Source organism: Pelodiscus sinensis, chromosome 10 (genome assembly GCF_049634645.1).
Source record: "Pelodiscus sinensis isolate JC-2024 chromosome 10, ASM4963464v1, whole genome shotgun sequence".
In the NCBI taxonomy this organism is placed as follows: Eukaryota; Metazoa; Chordata; order Testudines; family Trionychidae; genus Pelodiscus; species Pelodiscus sinensis.
In genome coordinates, this window is record NC_134720.1 from 38995138 (window position 1) to 39011000 (window position 15863).

Consider the following 15863-nt stretch of genomic DNA (forward strand, 5'->3'; position numbering starts at 1 on the left):
CAGCGGGACAGCCGCGGCGCGTTTGGGCTGTCCGCTGCCCGCGTGCTCCCTGGCTGTGGAGCAGACCAGGGAGACGTGGAGCAAAGCCGGGGAGCATGCAGGCAGCGGGCAGCCCAGACGCGCTGCGGCTGTCCCACTGCCGGCATCCTCAGAGGCTTTGCTCCCCGTCTCAGCAGACCAGGGAGACGGGCAGCAAACCCCGTTCATAACTGCGGATCTGACATAAGTCGGATCCGCGTAACTCGGGGACTGCCTGTAACAAGATTGCTTCAAAAAAGAGAAAAAATGGTAAAAAGTGACTGACCCATGTATACCGACTCCAGAGGCAGTCGCAGCTTGTCAGCTTCAGCATGGGATGAGGGACATGCAGAATGCAGGGCATGGAGCATCTCAGCTCCCATTGGCTGCTGTTCACAGCCAAACGGGAGCTGAAAGGCTCTGTGCTGCATGCAAACAAATGCAGACACTGCAAGCAAACATATGTCCCAGCAGAGTCCTCAGCACTTCCCAGCCGAGCAGGGCAAACCACTGGCATGCTGGGACTTTTTATCTACGTGGAGCATCTGCAGGCTTGGAGCCTGTCTGCTCCCAGTCTCTGCCTTTCCCCATTCTGAGTCAAGGGGACATCCCTTGGCCTGCGCTGCTTCCTCAGCTCCTGCCCGCCCTGTTCTATGCCCATCCACAGAGAAGACACTGAGGGGGGCTCTCATGGCCAAAGGCAGCTCCTGTCCTGGCGCTCTGCCCTTGGCCGGCACGGAGCTTTGGGAGAGGAAAAAAAAGGAAAAGAAAGATAAGGATGGGCCCACCGTGGGACTGGGAGGGGGCAGAGTGCTGGAGCATAAATGCCAGCACAGCTGGCGGCAGGACAATGGATGGTCGCAAACAGTGAGCTCCAGGTGAGAATCGCCTGGTAGAAAGTCCCAGTCCCGTAGTGGGCCCAATCCTTACTCTTAAACTTTCCATGAACCCCCTACACTACAGTACTGTCATGGACCACCAGATGTCCACAGACCATGGTTTGGGAACCACTGTCTTAGGGTGAAGTTCTTGCTGTAACATCTGTGGCCTTCAGTCAGAGCTGCAGTCTTATAAGGAGGAGCAAAATTTAGCTGAATGTAGAGCTGCAGCAGAAGAGAATAAAGCTACCATTATATTTTCTAAGGCTTTAGTTTTAAAAGCTGAGTAAGATCACTTTAATGACTGTAGCAGTAAAGCCTTTGCCATTTCTTGCCTTTTTTAAAAAACTGAACACCCATATAAAAGCAAACCCATCAATATAATATTCTGCTACATAGTGCAGAGACTTCTCATGTTAGAACATCTGGTCTGTTCACTGCCACTGAACTGTAAAGGACAAATGCCAAAAATAATGAGATCACATGGAAAGCACAGATGAATCCATATACTTGTCTGGATTCATTCACTTCTCTTTCTCCTTGAAGATATCCAGCCCTTTTTAGAAGTGTTCAAATGACTTATGACGGGCTTACGTTACTGCTTTGTCATTAGTCTCTGCCTGGTTTATGAATTGTGACATGTAAAATTCCAGCTGGCCATTTAAATGGAGTAGCTGAGGACTTCAAATTTACTTTATACTGGCAACCAGCCATGTGCCAAAAGAGAACTATGGGTATGTCTACACTATGGGATAAGGTCGAATTAAGATGAGAAATTTCAGCTATGTTAATTGTGTAACTGAAATCCAAGTACCTTAACTCGACTTTTGGCGCCATCCACACAGCAGGAAGTTGAAGGGAGAACACTCTCCCTTCGACTTGCCTTACTCCTCATGGAAGCAGGACTACCAGCATCGACCGGAGGGCCTCTCTCAGTTTGAATTAGCATGTCTTCACGAGACCCGCTAATTCGAACCCTAGAAGATTGAAAGTGGCAGCTTGGATCTTCTCTGTAGTGTAGACGTACCTTAAGTTTGCTCACTATCATTTTATTCAGGATACACCCCAGAAACCTAGAGATTAGAGGGGAGGCTTTATCTCCTCCTAACAATTCCATTAGCTTTTGAGTCTGTTCCAAATACCTTCAGTTGGAAAATCTGTTTATGACAGAAAAAGTCTAATCACAATGGCAAGTATTTGTTATTTTCTCATTGATCTTGCCACATACAGGGTGAGACAATGGAGATTTTGGGTCATTTTCAGAGCTTCTTACCTAATTTGCATGCATATCTGAGGTAAATGGACATGCAGACATGCACCAAACAACCATAGGATTGTTCAGTCGCCAAGATGGGCCCAGAATCATAAAACCATAGGACTGGAAGGGGCCTTGAGGGGTCATCTAGTCCAGTCCCCTGCACTCATGGCAGAGCTAAGTATTAGCTAGACCATTCACGACAGGTGCTTGTCTAATCTGTTCTTTAAAATCTCCAATGATGGAGATTCCACAACCTCCCTAAGGCAACTTTTTCCAGTGCCTAACTACCCTGACAGGAAGTTTTTTCTAATGTGCAATTTAAACCACCCTTGCTACAATTTAAGCCGATTGCTGCTTGTCCTATCCTCAGACATTACAGACTAAACAAACCCAGTTTTTTCAGTCTTCCCTCATTGATCGTGTTTTCTGGACTTTTAATTATTTTGTTGTTCTTCTTTGGACTTTCTCCAATTTGTCCTCATCTTTCCTAAAATGTACCATCCAGAACAGGGCCAATACTCCAGATGAGACCTAATCAATCTGGATCAGAGTGGAAGAATACATCTGGTGTCTTATTTATAACACTCCTGTTTATACACTCCAGAATTATGTTTGCTGCTTTTTTTTTTTGGTCCACTATGAACTCCAGATTCCTTTCTGCTGTACTCCTTCCTAGGTAGTCATTTCTCATTTTGCGTGTAATTGATTATTCCTTTCTAAGTGGAGTACTTTGCATTTGTCCTTACTGAATTTTATCCTATTTACTTCAGACTCTTTCTCCAATTTGTCCAGATTATTTTGAATTTTAATCCCAGCCCCCAAACAATTTGCTATCTCTCCAAGCTTGGTATAACCCACAAACTTTATAAGTGTACTCTTTATGCCATTATGTAAATTATTGTTGAAAATATTGAACAGAACCAGACCCAGAACTGATCCCTGCAGGGCCCTACTCATTATGCTCTTCCAGCATGACTGTGAACCGCTGATAACTACTCTCTGGGAATGGTTTTCCACCCAGTTCTGCACCCACCTTACAGTAGTTCCATCCAAGTGGTATACTCCTAGTTTGTTTGAGAGGGTCATGCAAGGCAGTATTCAAAGCCTTACTAAAGTCATGATATAGCACATCTACTGCTTCCCCCATTCACAAGGCTTGTTATTTTATGAAAGCTATCAGGTTGGTTTGACGGTACTTGTTCTTGAATCATAGTAACTGCACAGACAAAAGTGCATGGCACTTTTTTAGTTTGTTTGTTTTGTTGTTTTTTTGGTCTGCATTAATTCTGACAATCTGCGTCTTTGTCTCTTGATGCAATTGCATCCTTGATGCATTCAGGAGTAAGGGCTGCAGGATAACATCCTAAGTAAAACCTATCATTTATTTTTATCTCTTACAATTGATCTGTATGACTCACCTGACAAAATAGAGGCAACTGCTGCAATAATGAAGGAAACAATGACCCCAGGCCCAGCCATCTCCTTAGCAACCAGCCCAGACACTACATACATGCCAGTGCCAACACAGCTTCCAACTCCGAGTGAAACCAGATCCATTGTAGTGAGCACCTGGGCCAGCTTGGTCCCATGAGAGGTGGTGCTGCCTGTCCCTTCTAGCATTGACTCCACAGGTTTGGTGCGTAGGATCCTGGAGTGCATGGCGTACCAGGTGGCACCCCACTGGATCCTCCTGGGGTCCAGATAGGAAAAAAAGCTCATTGTAATGGTGGGGTATTCAGACAAGCGTCAGCAAAAACAGGAGACTTCAACAGGGTTGAACAACAAACTTCAGCAGCATCAACTTCGACTACAAACCGCCCTTTTCAGCGCAGGTGTACCGCAACTTGAAACCACATTCTTGCATATGAAGCTTTTAGTTCACTTTTTGGGTCTGGAAAAGAGAAGAAACACACACTCACACAAAAGTTATGGGGAACTCACAGAAAAATGATAGGACCAATCTTCTCTGGGTGTCAAATTGGCATGCAAGAAGTCATGATTCAATTGGAAGCTTGTGCTGTAGATTTCCTCTGACCTGGGGAAAGTCATTTAGAGGGGGTCATTTCAGAAGTGCTTGGGGTTGGCCTAATTGTGCTCCCATGAAACTCAATGGGGGTATGTCTACACTACCCCGCTAGTTCGAACTAGCGGGGTAATGTAGGCATACCGCACTTGCAAATGAAGCCCGGGATTTGAATTTCCCGGGCTTCATTTGCATAAGCGGGGAGCCGCCATTTTTAAAACCCCGCTGGTTCGAACCCCATGCAGCGCGGCTACACGGGGCTCGAACTAGGTAGTTCGGACTAGGCTTCCTGGTTGGTTGGAACGAGGTGTACCGGTAGTTCGGAATAGGAAGCCTAGTCCAAACTACCTAGTTCGAGCCCCGTGTAGCCGCGCTGCACGGGGTTCGAACCAGCGGGGTTTTAAAAATGGCGGCTCCCTGCTTATGCAAATGAAGCCCGGGAAATTCAAATCCCGGGCTTCATTTGCAAGTGCGGTATGCCTACATTACCCTCCTAGTTCGAACTAGGAGGGTAGTGTAGACATACCCTGGGAGTTTTACAAATGACTTTAATGGGAACAGAGTTAAACTGACACTGAGCATTTCTACAAAATCCACCCTTAATGCCTCTGTCTTGGTTTCTCTAATGGTAAAATGGGGATCATAGTACCCCCTTTATTTGCCCTATCTATTCAGATTGTATGCTCTTTCTAAAGCACCTGAAGCAATGGGGCCTTGATCTCATTTGGTACCTTTAAGTGCAACTGTAATACATTCACTGCCTGGGAATAGATTTGTGCAGCCTCTGCCTTTCAGTGGATGGAAAAAGAACTGCTCAGCTGTGTTTCCTAGATCTGGTTCTGCTAACAGCTAATGGAGAGTCTCTCTTAGCTTAAGAGTTAGGAGCCTGTACTTTTGGAGCGGGTGTTTCATCTGTGTAGCCACTGTGGAAATTCCTAGCAGCCACAGCACGGAGCCAAGTGATAACTGAGAATTTGTAGCTGGCCATTGATTTGGTTCATCATTCAGCAGGGGGTGAAGAGGATTAATCAGTGATGAATCTGCACAGTGTGGTGCTGTCCTCTCATGGGGTGTGATTCAATATCGCGTGCACATGGTCCTGTAAGACTGGAGAGGGCAGGAGGAGCGGATCACCTACGCCATAGTTTATACTGATATACGACTGGCTGGCGCTTAGTAATATGTGCCTGAGACTTCAATGGACAGCAGGGGTGTAACTATAGGTGGGCCCCATCCACTTTGCATCTGTGCCCACCCAAATCGGGACCAGAGGTCCCCCCCCCCCGCACCAAATCAACAACCTGGCTGCATGTTCTCCTGCCAGCACTGCATGCTGCTGTCCTGGTCTCTGGCCCCAGCACTAGTCCCATGGGGTGCGCCTCATGGAGAAAGGTCTGGGCAGGACAAGCCCTGGGACTGGAAATTGGGAGACTAGCGTACAGTGCAGGCATGAGAGCGATATGGCAGGCTGCCTGCTGAGCAGCATGGGAGGTTGGGAGAAGACAGGGCCCTCATTCTTCCTGTCCCCTCTTGCCAGGACTCAGGATCTCTTCTGCATCCCCTCCTCTTCCGGCCCCTGTCCCCGGGCTCCGTATCCATCCCATCTCCTCCCCAAGGCACTGGATCCCTCCTGCACCTGTTCCTTCCTGCACCTAGAGTTACCAGGTAGCTTCAGAAAAAATACCAGACACACTTGATCGGGGGGAAAGGAGGGAGAGGGACCAGCCAGGAGGGGAGCGGGGCTGGCCGGGGGGGGGGATGGGAAGCAGTGCTGGTGGGGGGGAGGGGGCAGCGGGGCTGGCCAGGGGAGATTGGGGGGGAGGGTCGGGGGGAGTGGGGCTGGCTGGGGGAGATCAGGAGGAGAACCAGCTGGCAGGAGGAAGGGCTGGCCGGGAGGGAGTCGGGGGGAACAGGGCTGGTTGGGGGGAGTGGAGCTGGCCAAAGGGGGAATGGGGTGGGGAGAGATTCAGCCGGCGGGGAAGCAGGACTGACCCGGGCACATGCAGATCCCAGGGCACTGCCCATCACATGCACGGTCCCGGTGAAGAACGAGCGAGTCTGGCTATGGCTCCACAACGTGCTTGAACAGCGCTCAGGAGCACGGACAGGGCTTCTCCTCCTCCCCAAGGCGTCACTCCTTTGTCACATGCAACCAGAGGCTCCCAGCCACTCTCCCTGCCCCGCCAGGCATCTGTCGGGCGCCCAGACGGAAAACCAGAAAATACAGGACATTGCATGTGTCCGGTATTTTCTGAATTTTTTTTACCAGGCAGAGAGCCCAAAAACTGAACTGTCCGGGTGAATACCGGACACCTGGCAACCCTACCTGCCCCGCAGGATCTTCCATCCCACTCCCTTGCCCACATCATGGCCTGCCCACCTGAGAGCTGCTCCCCTCCCATTGTCCCTGTCCTAGGTACTCCACTGATAGACAGAACATGATTTTGTTTCCCTTAAATTAAATAAAGAACTGTTCTTAGAGGTTGGACCTCTGTCCAGGCATGGTCAGCTCATTCAGATTTGCCTGCTGCAGGATCCTTAGTGAGCCTAAGAAGAAATATTTAAAGTGGATGTCGTTGAATCAGTTTAGTTCCAAAATTCAGGTTTTGTAAAAACAGATTTTTAGAAAACTGAATACTTGTTTCCATCATTGTTAGAAACCTCTTCTTAGAAAGCTTATTTTTAAATGGTATAGTGTTTTTCTGGCAATGCTTGTAACCCAGAGATTGCAGCATCACACACGCATGAGAATTTAAAAATAAAACCATGAATAAACACAAGTGAAATTAATTAGATGAATTCTTATGTCCAGTCTGTGATAGTAAGCAAAGAACAAAATTATTTCAGTGTTACTAACCATGGGTGCTCAAAACTCATGAGTCAGGCTTTTATTTCCCAAGTCTCAGGTCACAGTTTAAAGCTCTTTTCCATAACTCTCTCTGGGTATGTCTACACTACCCCGCTAGTTTGAACTAGCGGGGTAATGTATGCATACCGCACTTGCTAATGAAGCCCAGGATTTGAATTTCCCGGGCTTCATTAGCATAAAGCCGGCTCCGCCATTTTTAAAAGCCGGCTAGTGTGAACCCCGTGCCGCGCGGCTACACGCGGCACGGGCTAGATAGTTCGAACTACGAAGCCATTCCGATCTATCTGTACACCTCGTTCCACACTCAGCAAAACTATATAGTACCCTTTCCCCTGCAGGCTCAGGGGAAAGGGCTTGAAGCATATGGCAGGCCCTGACGGACCTGAGCCACAAAGCAGCAACCTGCACAACTATCCTTGGCTGCAGCTGAGCAGGCAGCCAGCTCCCAGGACACTGCCAGGGGATGAAAGAGGCGCGTCCCTTCCTGGTTTGGTGTGGAGATACTGGACCTCATTGGGATCTAGGGCAAGGAGGCAAACCTCCAGGATCTCCGCACCAGATACAGGAATGTGGCTGGATGGCTGAGAGCCTGGCACCAAGGATTACATCTGCACCCAGGAACAGGTGGCATGAAGGTGAAAGAGCTCAAGCAGGCCTATGCCAAGGCCAGGGAGCACAGCTCCCACTCCAGGGTGGCACCCCAGACCTGCCCTTCTATAATGAGCTCTACTGCATCCTAGGGGGTGGGTCAGTTCCTCCCTCCACCCCGGTAGTGGATTCAGGGCTGGAAAACCCTGTCGTCGTCCTCCTGGAGGACAGAGATGGGGAGGAGGAGGAGCCAGATGAGGCCAGCAGTGTGACGATGCCTGCAAGCCAGGAGGTCATTCTTGCCTTGGATGTCTCCCAGGCATCGTCTGATGCCGGGGAAGGCCCATCAGGTGAGTGGCATTAGTTTCCATAGACACACATGGGTGGAGGTGGCGGGCGGTGAGGGGCTGCTGCATGCTTCTTGCTCAGCTTTCTCAGCCTGAGGAGCATGCGACGTGCCAGTAAGGCACCCCTGTGGGACATTTGTGCCCCTGCAGGAAAGAGCCCACTGTCTAGGGCACAGGTGGCCTTGCTTGACGCACATTGCCTTCATCTGACCCGAGACTTTCTGTCTCAGCTCAGAGATGAGGGCTAGGCTTCATGCACGTTATCCCCGGGGATGACTGCCCTTCTCTTTGTTCTCCACAGCTGGAGCAGCTGTAAGAGGGGAGTGGTCGCCACCTTCCGTGTCATCCACCTAATCCTCTGTGACCTGCCAGTGCCGGAGAGCCCATGAGGACCTCCAAAGGGAGTATATTGCTGCACTGCAAGCCCTGCAGCATCCCATGGACCATCAGGACCGGAGACTGGAGGAGGATGTGCATCTGTGCCGTGACATTTGGTGGGAGCTGCTGCAGCAGGGCCAATCCATCTGTGCAGACTTCTATAAAGTCAATGAATTTTTAAAATAAAAAAGCACTACCTCCAGCTCAAGTTAAGTTTCTCTCCTTCATCACATGCACAGACTACCTGCCCTTTCCTGGTTACTCTTTACAGCCAGTCTGCAGTCATGTCCAGTTAAAAAAAAAATCCAAAGAGTTAAGTATTTATTAATAAGTTAAAATGTTCATATATAAAAGGACAAGTGAATATGTAGTCATGGATAAGACGTATTAATAACCAATAATTCATGATAAAGAAAAATACAAAGTTAAAATATGGAGAAATAGGTACAATATAAATATAATAGGATACTCGGAATGGAGCTCCGGGATCACTATTTGTCACTGAACATAGCCATCATATCGGTAATGGCATACAACACGACTCTACATAAGTTTTCCTTAAAATTCTTTCCTCTCTTAACCCCAAAGAGTCTTAATAATTCATCATTACCTTGGCTCCATTTCCTGTGCTAGCATAGGATATAGTATGAGAGCAAAGAGGCTATTGGGATATTCAGTTACAGATTGGGAAAGAACTGTCGGGCCTGAACTACAATTTTGGATCTGAACCAAGTCCCTACCCTGAAAACACTGAGGAAATTAGGATCGAACCTGAGAGTCAGTTTGTGCAACTCCTACTCATGTTGAGTGGCAACTTGTTCCCTGAATAGTTTATTGATTTCAAAGGATGGTGCTATTCAACATTAGTAAGGATGGCAGAATCTTACTCCTAGGGGATGATCTCTCACTCTCTCTGTCTGTCTGTCTGTCTCTGGCTGAATGAAACCCCTGAGAAATGTAGGAGTAGAGGATTTACACTTGCCTACAGTCCCATCATTACCTGAAGGTCAAATACACAAGAGACTGGTTCTGGGTCACAGAACTTACTGGGATACACTATGAGCAAAGGATTGCACAATGACTTAAATAAAAATTGGAGAGGATACAGGGAAGAATTACAAAAAGATCTGAGGGCTGGAAAAAAATGCCATACAGTGAGAAAGATGAATCTGGTTAACTTATTATCAAAAAGAGGATGAAGGGGGTGACTTGATCACAGTATATAGGACCTTCACAGGGAGAAGATTTCAGCAGAGAAAGGCATAAAATAGAGTCAATGGCTGGAAGTGAAAACCAGATAAATTCAAACCAGAAATAAGAGTGAGGGTGATTAACCGTTGGAACAAAGTACCAAGGGAAGTGGTGGTTTCTTCATCCCTTCAGATCAAGACTAGATGTCTTTCTGGAGGAAATACTTTAGTCAAACACAAGTTATAGGGCTAAATGCAGAAATAACTGGGTTAAATTGTGTTGCCGGTAGTAGAGAAAGTCAGCTGATATAATGTTCCCCTCTGATCTTAATATCTCTGAGTGTTAGAGTGTAACTCTTTGGGCAGCCAAAGCCCCTCAGCTGTGAGGTGCAGCTAGATAGGCTGTTCTTCATTCCAAGGTGCAAGTCTCCACCTTTGTAACAGACACAAAATGCTGGCATTGGTAAGTCTTGGCTGCCTGACACTATATCCTTTCTGGGATGGGGTCTGTGATTCTATCCAGCCTGAACACATTATATTGGAAATGGGTGTTTGGGAATGACCATAGGGACACAGTAAGTATGCTCCTAAGGTAAGGGACAGGTCCTTTCCTGGCTGAGTCTTTTAAGGGGCTATTAGTGAATATAGAGTTCTTTAGGCCCTTTCATAATGAAATTATGTCAACGAGAGTTACAAAGAAATTCATTTATACTAATTTTGCAATGCTCTTGTAAGTGGAGTGTTGTATGTTGTTAAAATAATAAAAGTCCTGAAAATTATATTCATCTGATATAATATACAAAGACACTGTAATTAACTGTATAGTGTATCTATGTTGTTTCTGTGTGTCCATTTCGGCTTCCCTTGGGTGGATTCAGAACTTCTCCACTGTGATTCGTAGGTCCCATAGGGATCTCAGCTAATGGAAATTCTCCTGAGTTCTCTCCTTGCTATCTCTAAGGCCTAGTCTACATTACACAGAAAGGTCAAAGTAAGATATGCAATTCCAGCTACGTAAATCACATAGCTGGAGTCGACATATCTTACATTGTGTTTCTACGCGGTCTATACAGCAGGAGGCCAATGGGAGCTAATGTTCCCATTGGCTTCCCTTATGCCTTGTGAGGAGCAGGAGTACCAGTGCCGATGGGGGCACACTTTGAGTTCAAGCTAGTGGATCTATACTTCACCCTCTAAATCGAACCCCAGAAGATTGACCATGGTAGCGTCCATGTAGTGTAGACATGTCCTAAGTGTCAGCCATGAAGTTCTAAACAGTATCAGATTTATTATAATTCATTACATTTCAAAAAAGTGCTGCAATGCACTAACTTTTGATAACTGCAATTATGATATTGAAATACCTGGAAGCATTTCAGATAAGCACTTTAATTAAACTATATCAGTACATTGTTTTTTTGAAAACTCAAGAAGCTTCCCTTTGTCCCACTGGAAAGCATAGAAACACTATATGAAGTAGAGACAAATAGCTCATTTTTGCTCGCCTCCACTAATTTCTTATAGGTTGATGTACACAAAAGCAAAAGATAGTCTGGGAAGGTTTGCTTTGCTCTGCGTTATGCTTTGATCATTTCGGATTGGCAGAAGCCTTTACTTCCAAATAAGGCAGATCAGCATATTGGGCATATAAAACAGTAGGCTTTAAGAGACGTCTCTTCATCCAAAGCCAATAGGAAAGATAATCAGGGATTTTACTCCTGGATATCATCCTCTCTTTTCATTATAAAAGCTCAGAAGAGCTTCTTTCAGTGTCAACACCAATAACTTGTAGCAAAAAGCAAACTTTCATCCAGTGACTTCTAACTGGATCGTCGTGCCATGTGCCAGTAAACAGAATGTCTTCATTGCCAACCAGTCTGAGTCAATTTTTCCAGACTGCTTTTTTACGAGCTAACATTTACTGCTAAACCTCACGCTTATTAGCAAGTGGTGTTTGTACTGCAACACTCATCTTCGTTAGGGGAAATTGACTAAAACAGCAATCAAATCAGTGCTATCGGACTAGGTATTTACAGGCACAAATCTTCTTTAATGTGGATACGTTTGCTGAATTATTCATAATGCAAGCCTCATTGACACCCTCATTCACTGTCTTAAACCTTTTTGATATTATCAGAAGGGGGGTGCTGATTTCACATGCCATCACCCCTCTGTGCAGAGTTCCTGACAGTTCAGATGATGGGATGAAGGAGTACAGGGTGTTCCAGGGGAGGCTACTCTTTCTGAAGCATCATCCCTTCAAGACCTCCTGTGTCTGTGTGTGAAAATTAGGTGGTGGCTATAGAATCGCCCATTGGGTCCCTTTGGCAGCTGGTGTTGCCCAGCATCAAGGGGATGAACCAATGGTAGCAGTTTGCTGAAAGGAACAGTAGTGCCAGAGATCAGAGGCAGCAGCCATCCCTGCAGGGGGCCTTTTATTACAGCATGGTGTGGGATTCCCCTACATTCAGAAAGCTGAGATGTGGAGAAGCCACCAAAACCTGCAGCCTCACACTTGTCACACCAGATAAGATGCTTTTAAGGATCATGCCAGAAGCTGAAATTCTTCCTTTGTTTGAAGAATGGCTACACTAACCAATGACAGAGAGAGTCTGCAGAATTGGAATTCATTTACATATTAATTGGCTGCCTCATTACAAAGCTAATTTCTCCTGACTTTAACATCTGCATTTTCACATAAAAGCTATGAATGGGACACATCCAGCCCACTTAATTAGCCTCATTAAAATGGGTCCTACAATAACTACAGGTAGTACTTCTGCTATTTTATATATATAATCTTGATTTCTGTTATTTCTACTGCAATTCATCTGATGAAGTGGGTTTTATCCACAAAAGCACATAATTCTATATATTTGTATTAGTCTCTAAGGTGCCACAGGACTACGAGTTGTTTTTAAAGTTACAGACTAACAGGACTTCCCCTCTTAGTACAGACAAGGTTATTTGATTGTCTGGTTACTGATGCCTATTGGTTCCAGTCAAAACACGTGCTGAAGTAGAAGGGTGTTAGGAGGACATTTTGTGTTGTTTTTTAAGTGAAAAACAAAGCAACAAAAAGAAACCCACTGATCATAAACTAAAAATGACAAATCCCACTGTAATTCCCCCATTAATCCTCGCAGAGAACTGATCAGGGGTTCTCCTTAAAATAAACCAGGCTGGATTCCCTCTGGTTTTGCACCATCATGTTATTACAATAGTAATGATAAAAATCCCAATTATACTATAGTGAGATAATCACTCCAAACACAATGAGTACTTTATAAAGTATAAAGAGACAGCTCTAGCAAAATATTACCAGTAGTCCTCAGACTAACTAGCATCAGAATGTGTTATTTTAAACAAATTCAACCAAATCAGAACAAATGCCACTTTGCCATGTGTGGAGGTTTGCAAAACTAGTCTCAAAAATTCAGGAAGGCAGTTGTGAAGAATTTGCACAAAAAGCCAGGTCAGTATCTTTGGGCTATTTTGATCACTGGTGATAGCAGCAGCAGCTGATCGCATTTGGATGAAGCAGATGGTTCAGCTAAGACACTAAGGCAGCACAATGGTCCCCAGTAGCTTCTAAATCACTAGTCTTGAAATGAGGCACATCAGAACACAGCAAATGGAGTTAGCTGGAGTCTGTAATCATAAATTCTGGGTGTGCCCCTGACATCCTGACACCGGGAAAGCTCCCCCTCCTGCCAATGGGAGTTTTGCCTGCCTTAGGACTAAAGGAGCAAGGCTGATGCTTTTCTCCACCTGCTCTCAGACACTGTCTACATAGTCTATTGAATTCAAACTTCTCTCTTTCCTGCATCCTAATTTTATTAAAAGAGATTAACACTAAAATAACAAAAAGTTCATCTCATACTTTCTCCCTGGGCCTAGCTGGGAGTTGACACTGGCTAGGGACTGTCCATAAATTACATAATGCATTCAGGTGGGTGGGTCCTTTATTTCTTAAATTTGGCAACAGAATGAGTCTTGAAAAACACCAAAAATGTGTTATGTAATTTATGGACAGCCCCTTTTCACCTGGCAGAATTGCAAAAATGGAACTATTGAGAGATATTATTACCCCGATCACTCTGTTGCAACACTTTATGCCACCCTTTGTTTAGATTGTAAGCCAGTGGTCCCCAACCTTTAGAGGCTGCCGGGCTCCAGGGGGCGTGGCCGTTCGCCTGCCGGGCGCCAGGGGGCGTGGCCGTTCGCCTGCCGGGCGCCAGGGGGCGTGGCCGTTCGCCTGCCGGGCGCCAGGGGGCGGGGACACATGCACGCCCGGGGGCGGGCGGCCCCCCCCATAGCCGCATGCTCGGGGGCCCCCCCGCAAGCGCTGTGCTCCCGGGGCCGGGGCCCTCCCCTGCAAGCGCCGTGTGCCCGGGGCCGGCACCCCCCCGAAGTGCCGCGCACCCGGGCCGACGCTCCTCCTAAGCGCCGGGTGCCTGGGGCTGGCGCCCCCCCTCGCCCTCCAAGCGCCGCGCGCCCGGGGCACGAGCGGCCAATTCGCGGTGCTCCCGGGGCCGGCACTTACCATGCGCCCGGGCCGGCTCCGGCACGATGCATGCACGACGTGCCCAGGGCCAGACCAGCCCTGAGCACTTGGAGGGCGCACACAAATAGCCCCGCGGGCGCCATGGCGCCCACGGGCACCATGTTGGGGACCACTGTTGTAAGCTCTTTGGGACAAGGACTTTCCTTTAACATTGTAGTGCCTATCTGCTTGTCCAGGTGCCTAGCACATTTTGGGTGCTACCATAATATAAATATTAATGCTGGCTTTATTTTTCCCTGGAGAACAATGATTTGTTCTCATAGATGTCCCTTCTCTGGTGGTCTTTTATTTTTCTTTTGGACCATTGACTGCACAAGTAATGTAGTGCTGCGTCTTTAAAATTCAAGCTTGACATGGTAAGCCAGACTGTGAATGGACTACCAACTGTTAGCTGAATTAGCACAGCTAAGACCTGAGATGAAAGACAAGAGAAACAGAGAGGAAGAAATGCACCAGCGAGGCTTCTCTCCTCTCTTTATTAATTATTAGCCTGGTAGTTGTTATGTAGGCTGGTTTGAATGAATAGAATTTATTGATTTTAATACATCACCTAAAGCAGGGGAATAATGACGTCAGTAATACAATTCGGTTTGCCTACAAGAGAATTAAGTGAGCCAGACTGCAGTTATGAGCCACTGTAGATACAGTGGAATGCTTCTGGGAAGATGCTCATCAAGTTAGTTTTTTCCCTTCTTACTCAGCTTTGTGATGTAATTTGATTTGGGGTTTAATATGTTTGTTTTTTACTATGTCAGTGCCTAGCTGTGATACAATAATAAAAGTTGTGTCATTGTTTCCATTATAAACCTTTCTGTTAAATGAAGGCAGTGGTTTTCAAACTGTGGTCCACAGACCCCTAGAGTCTGCAGATTTTGTCTATGGGGTCAGTGAGAGTTTACCATAGAACAGGGGTGGTCACTAATTTTTGATGGGGAAGCCACTCCAAAATTTAGGTAAGCGGTCAAGGGCTGCACTTTTCTATGGAGGAGGTGTGGGCTCTGCAACAACAGAGGTTGGGTGCAGAAGGGAATTCAGGGTAGGGAACTGGGGAGAGGGTGTGGGGTCTGAGAGGGAGTTTGAGTGAAGGAGTGGGTTTTGATCTAGGGCAGGGGCTTGAGGTGTAGGGTCTGGAGGGGTGCAGGAGAGGGTTCTAGCCTGGTGGGGAGAAGTGTAGGAAGGGGTACAGAGTCTGGGAAGGAGTTGTGACCTTAATAAATTAATTTTTAGTTTTATTATAAATAGTGTCCGTTCTGGTCAATGTTTCCTCTAATCTTTTCCATTCATGGACAGATTTTTCCCCATCCATGTGCAGAATATTTTTATGTGCACTGAGGCAGGTGAAACAAAACTTAGCTGTGGGAGCTCTGCAAATTAACTGGGCCGTATCTGAATCTCTCTTGAATGGCTGCACAAGCACACAGCTTAAAGAGAAGACTGGGGCTGTTTGGTTGAAGTGAAGTCTGAGTCTGCAGCTAACCGAAGGATCAGCAACCTTTGACTCTCAGCCTATCACCGGCCAGTTGCGGGACCATTTGCTTACTTGGAGAGTCTGAAGACACTGCCCCCTACAGCTCCCACTGGCTGGGAAAGGCAAACCATGGCCACTGGGAACTGTGGGGGGTCGTGACTGAGGTTGCTCAATGTAAACAAAGTGTCTCATGCCTGCCAGCAGGTTACCCTGATGGGCAGAGAGCCAAAGGTTGCCAATCCCTGACCTAACCTAACAGGCTGGTATGCACATTGTCTC

At 46.8% G+C, this 15863-nt stretch overlaps 1 protein-coding gene across 1 annotated transcript in view; it reads right to left on the reverse strand.

Annotated features, from left to right (window-relative positions):
* The window catches only part of SLC7A14 (solute carrier family 7 member 14), an 85160-nt gene that overhangs the window by 51965 nt on the left and 17332 nt on the right, over positions 1-15863 (reverse strand). Inside the window, exon 2 of the mRNA XM_075937935.1 lies at positions 3573-4045. Coding sequence (XP_075794050.1) covers positions 3573-3873 — 301 coding nt within the window. The 5' untranslated portion in view covers positions 3874-4045. The remainder of the gene's footprint in view (positions 1-3572; positions 4046-15863) is intronic.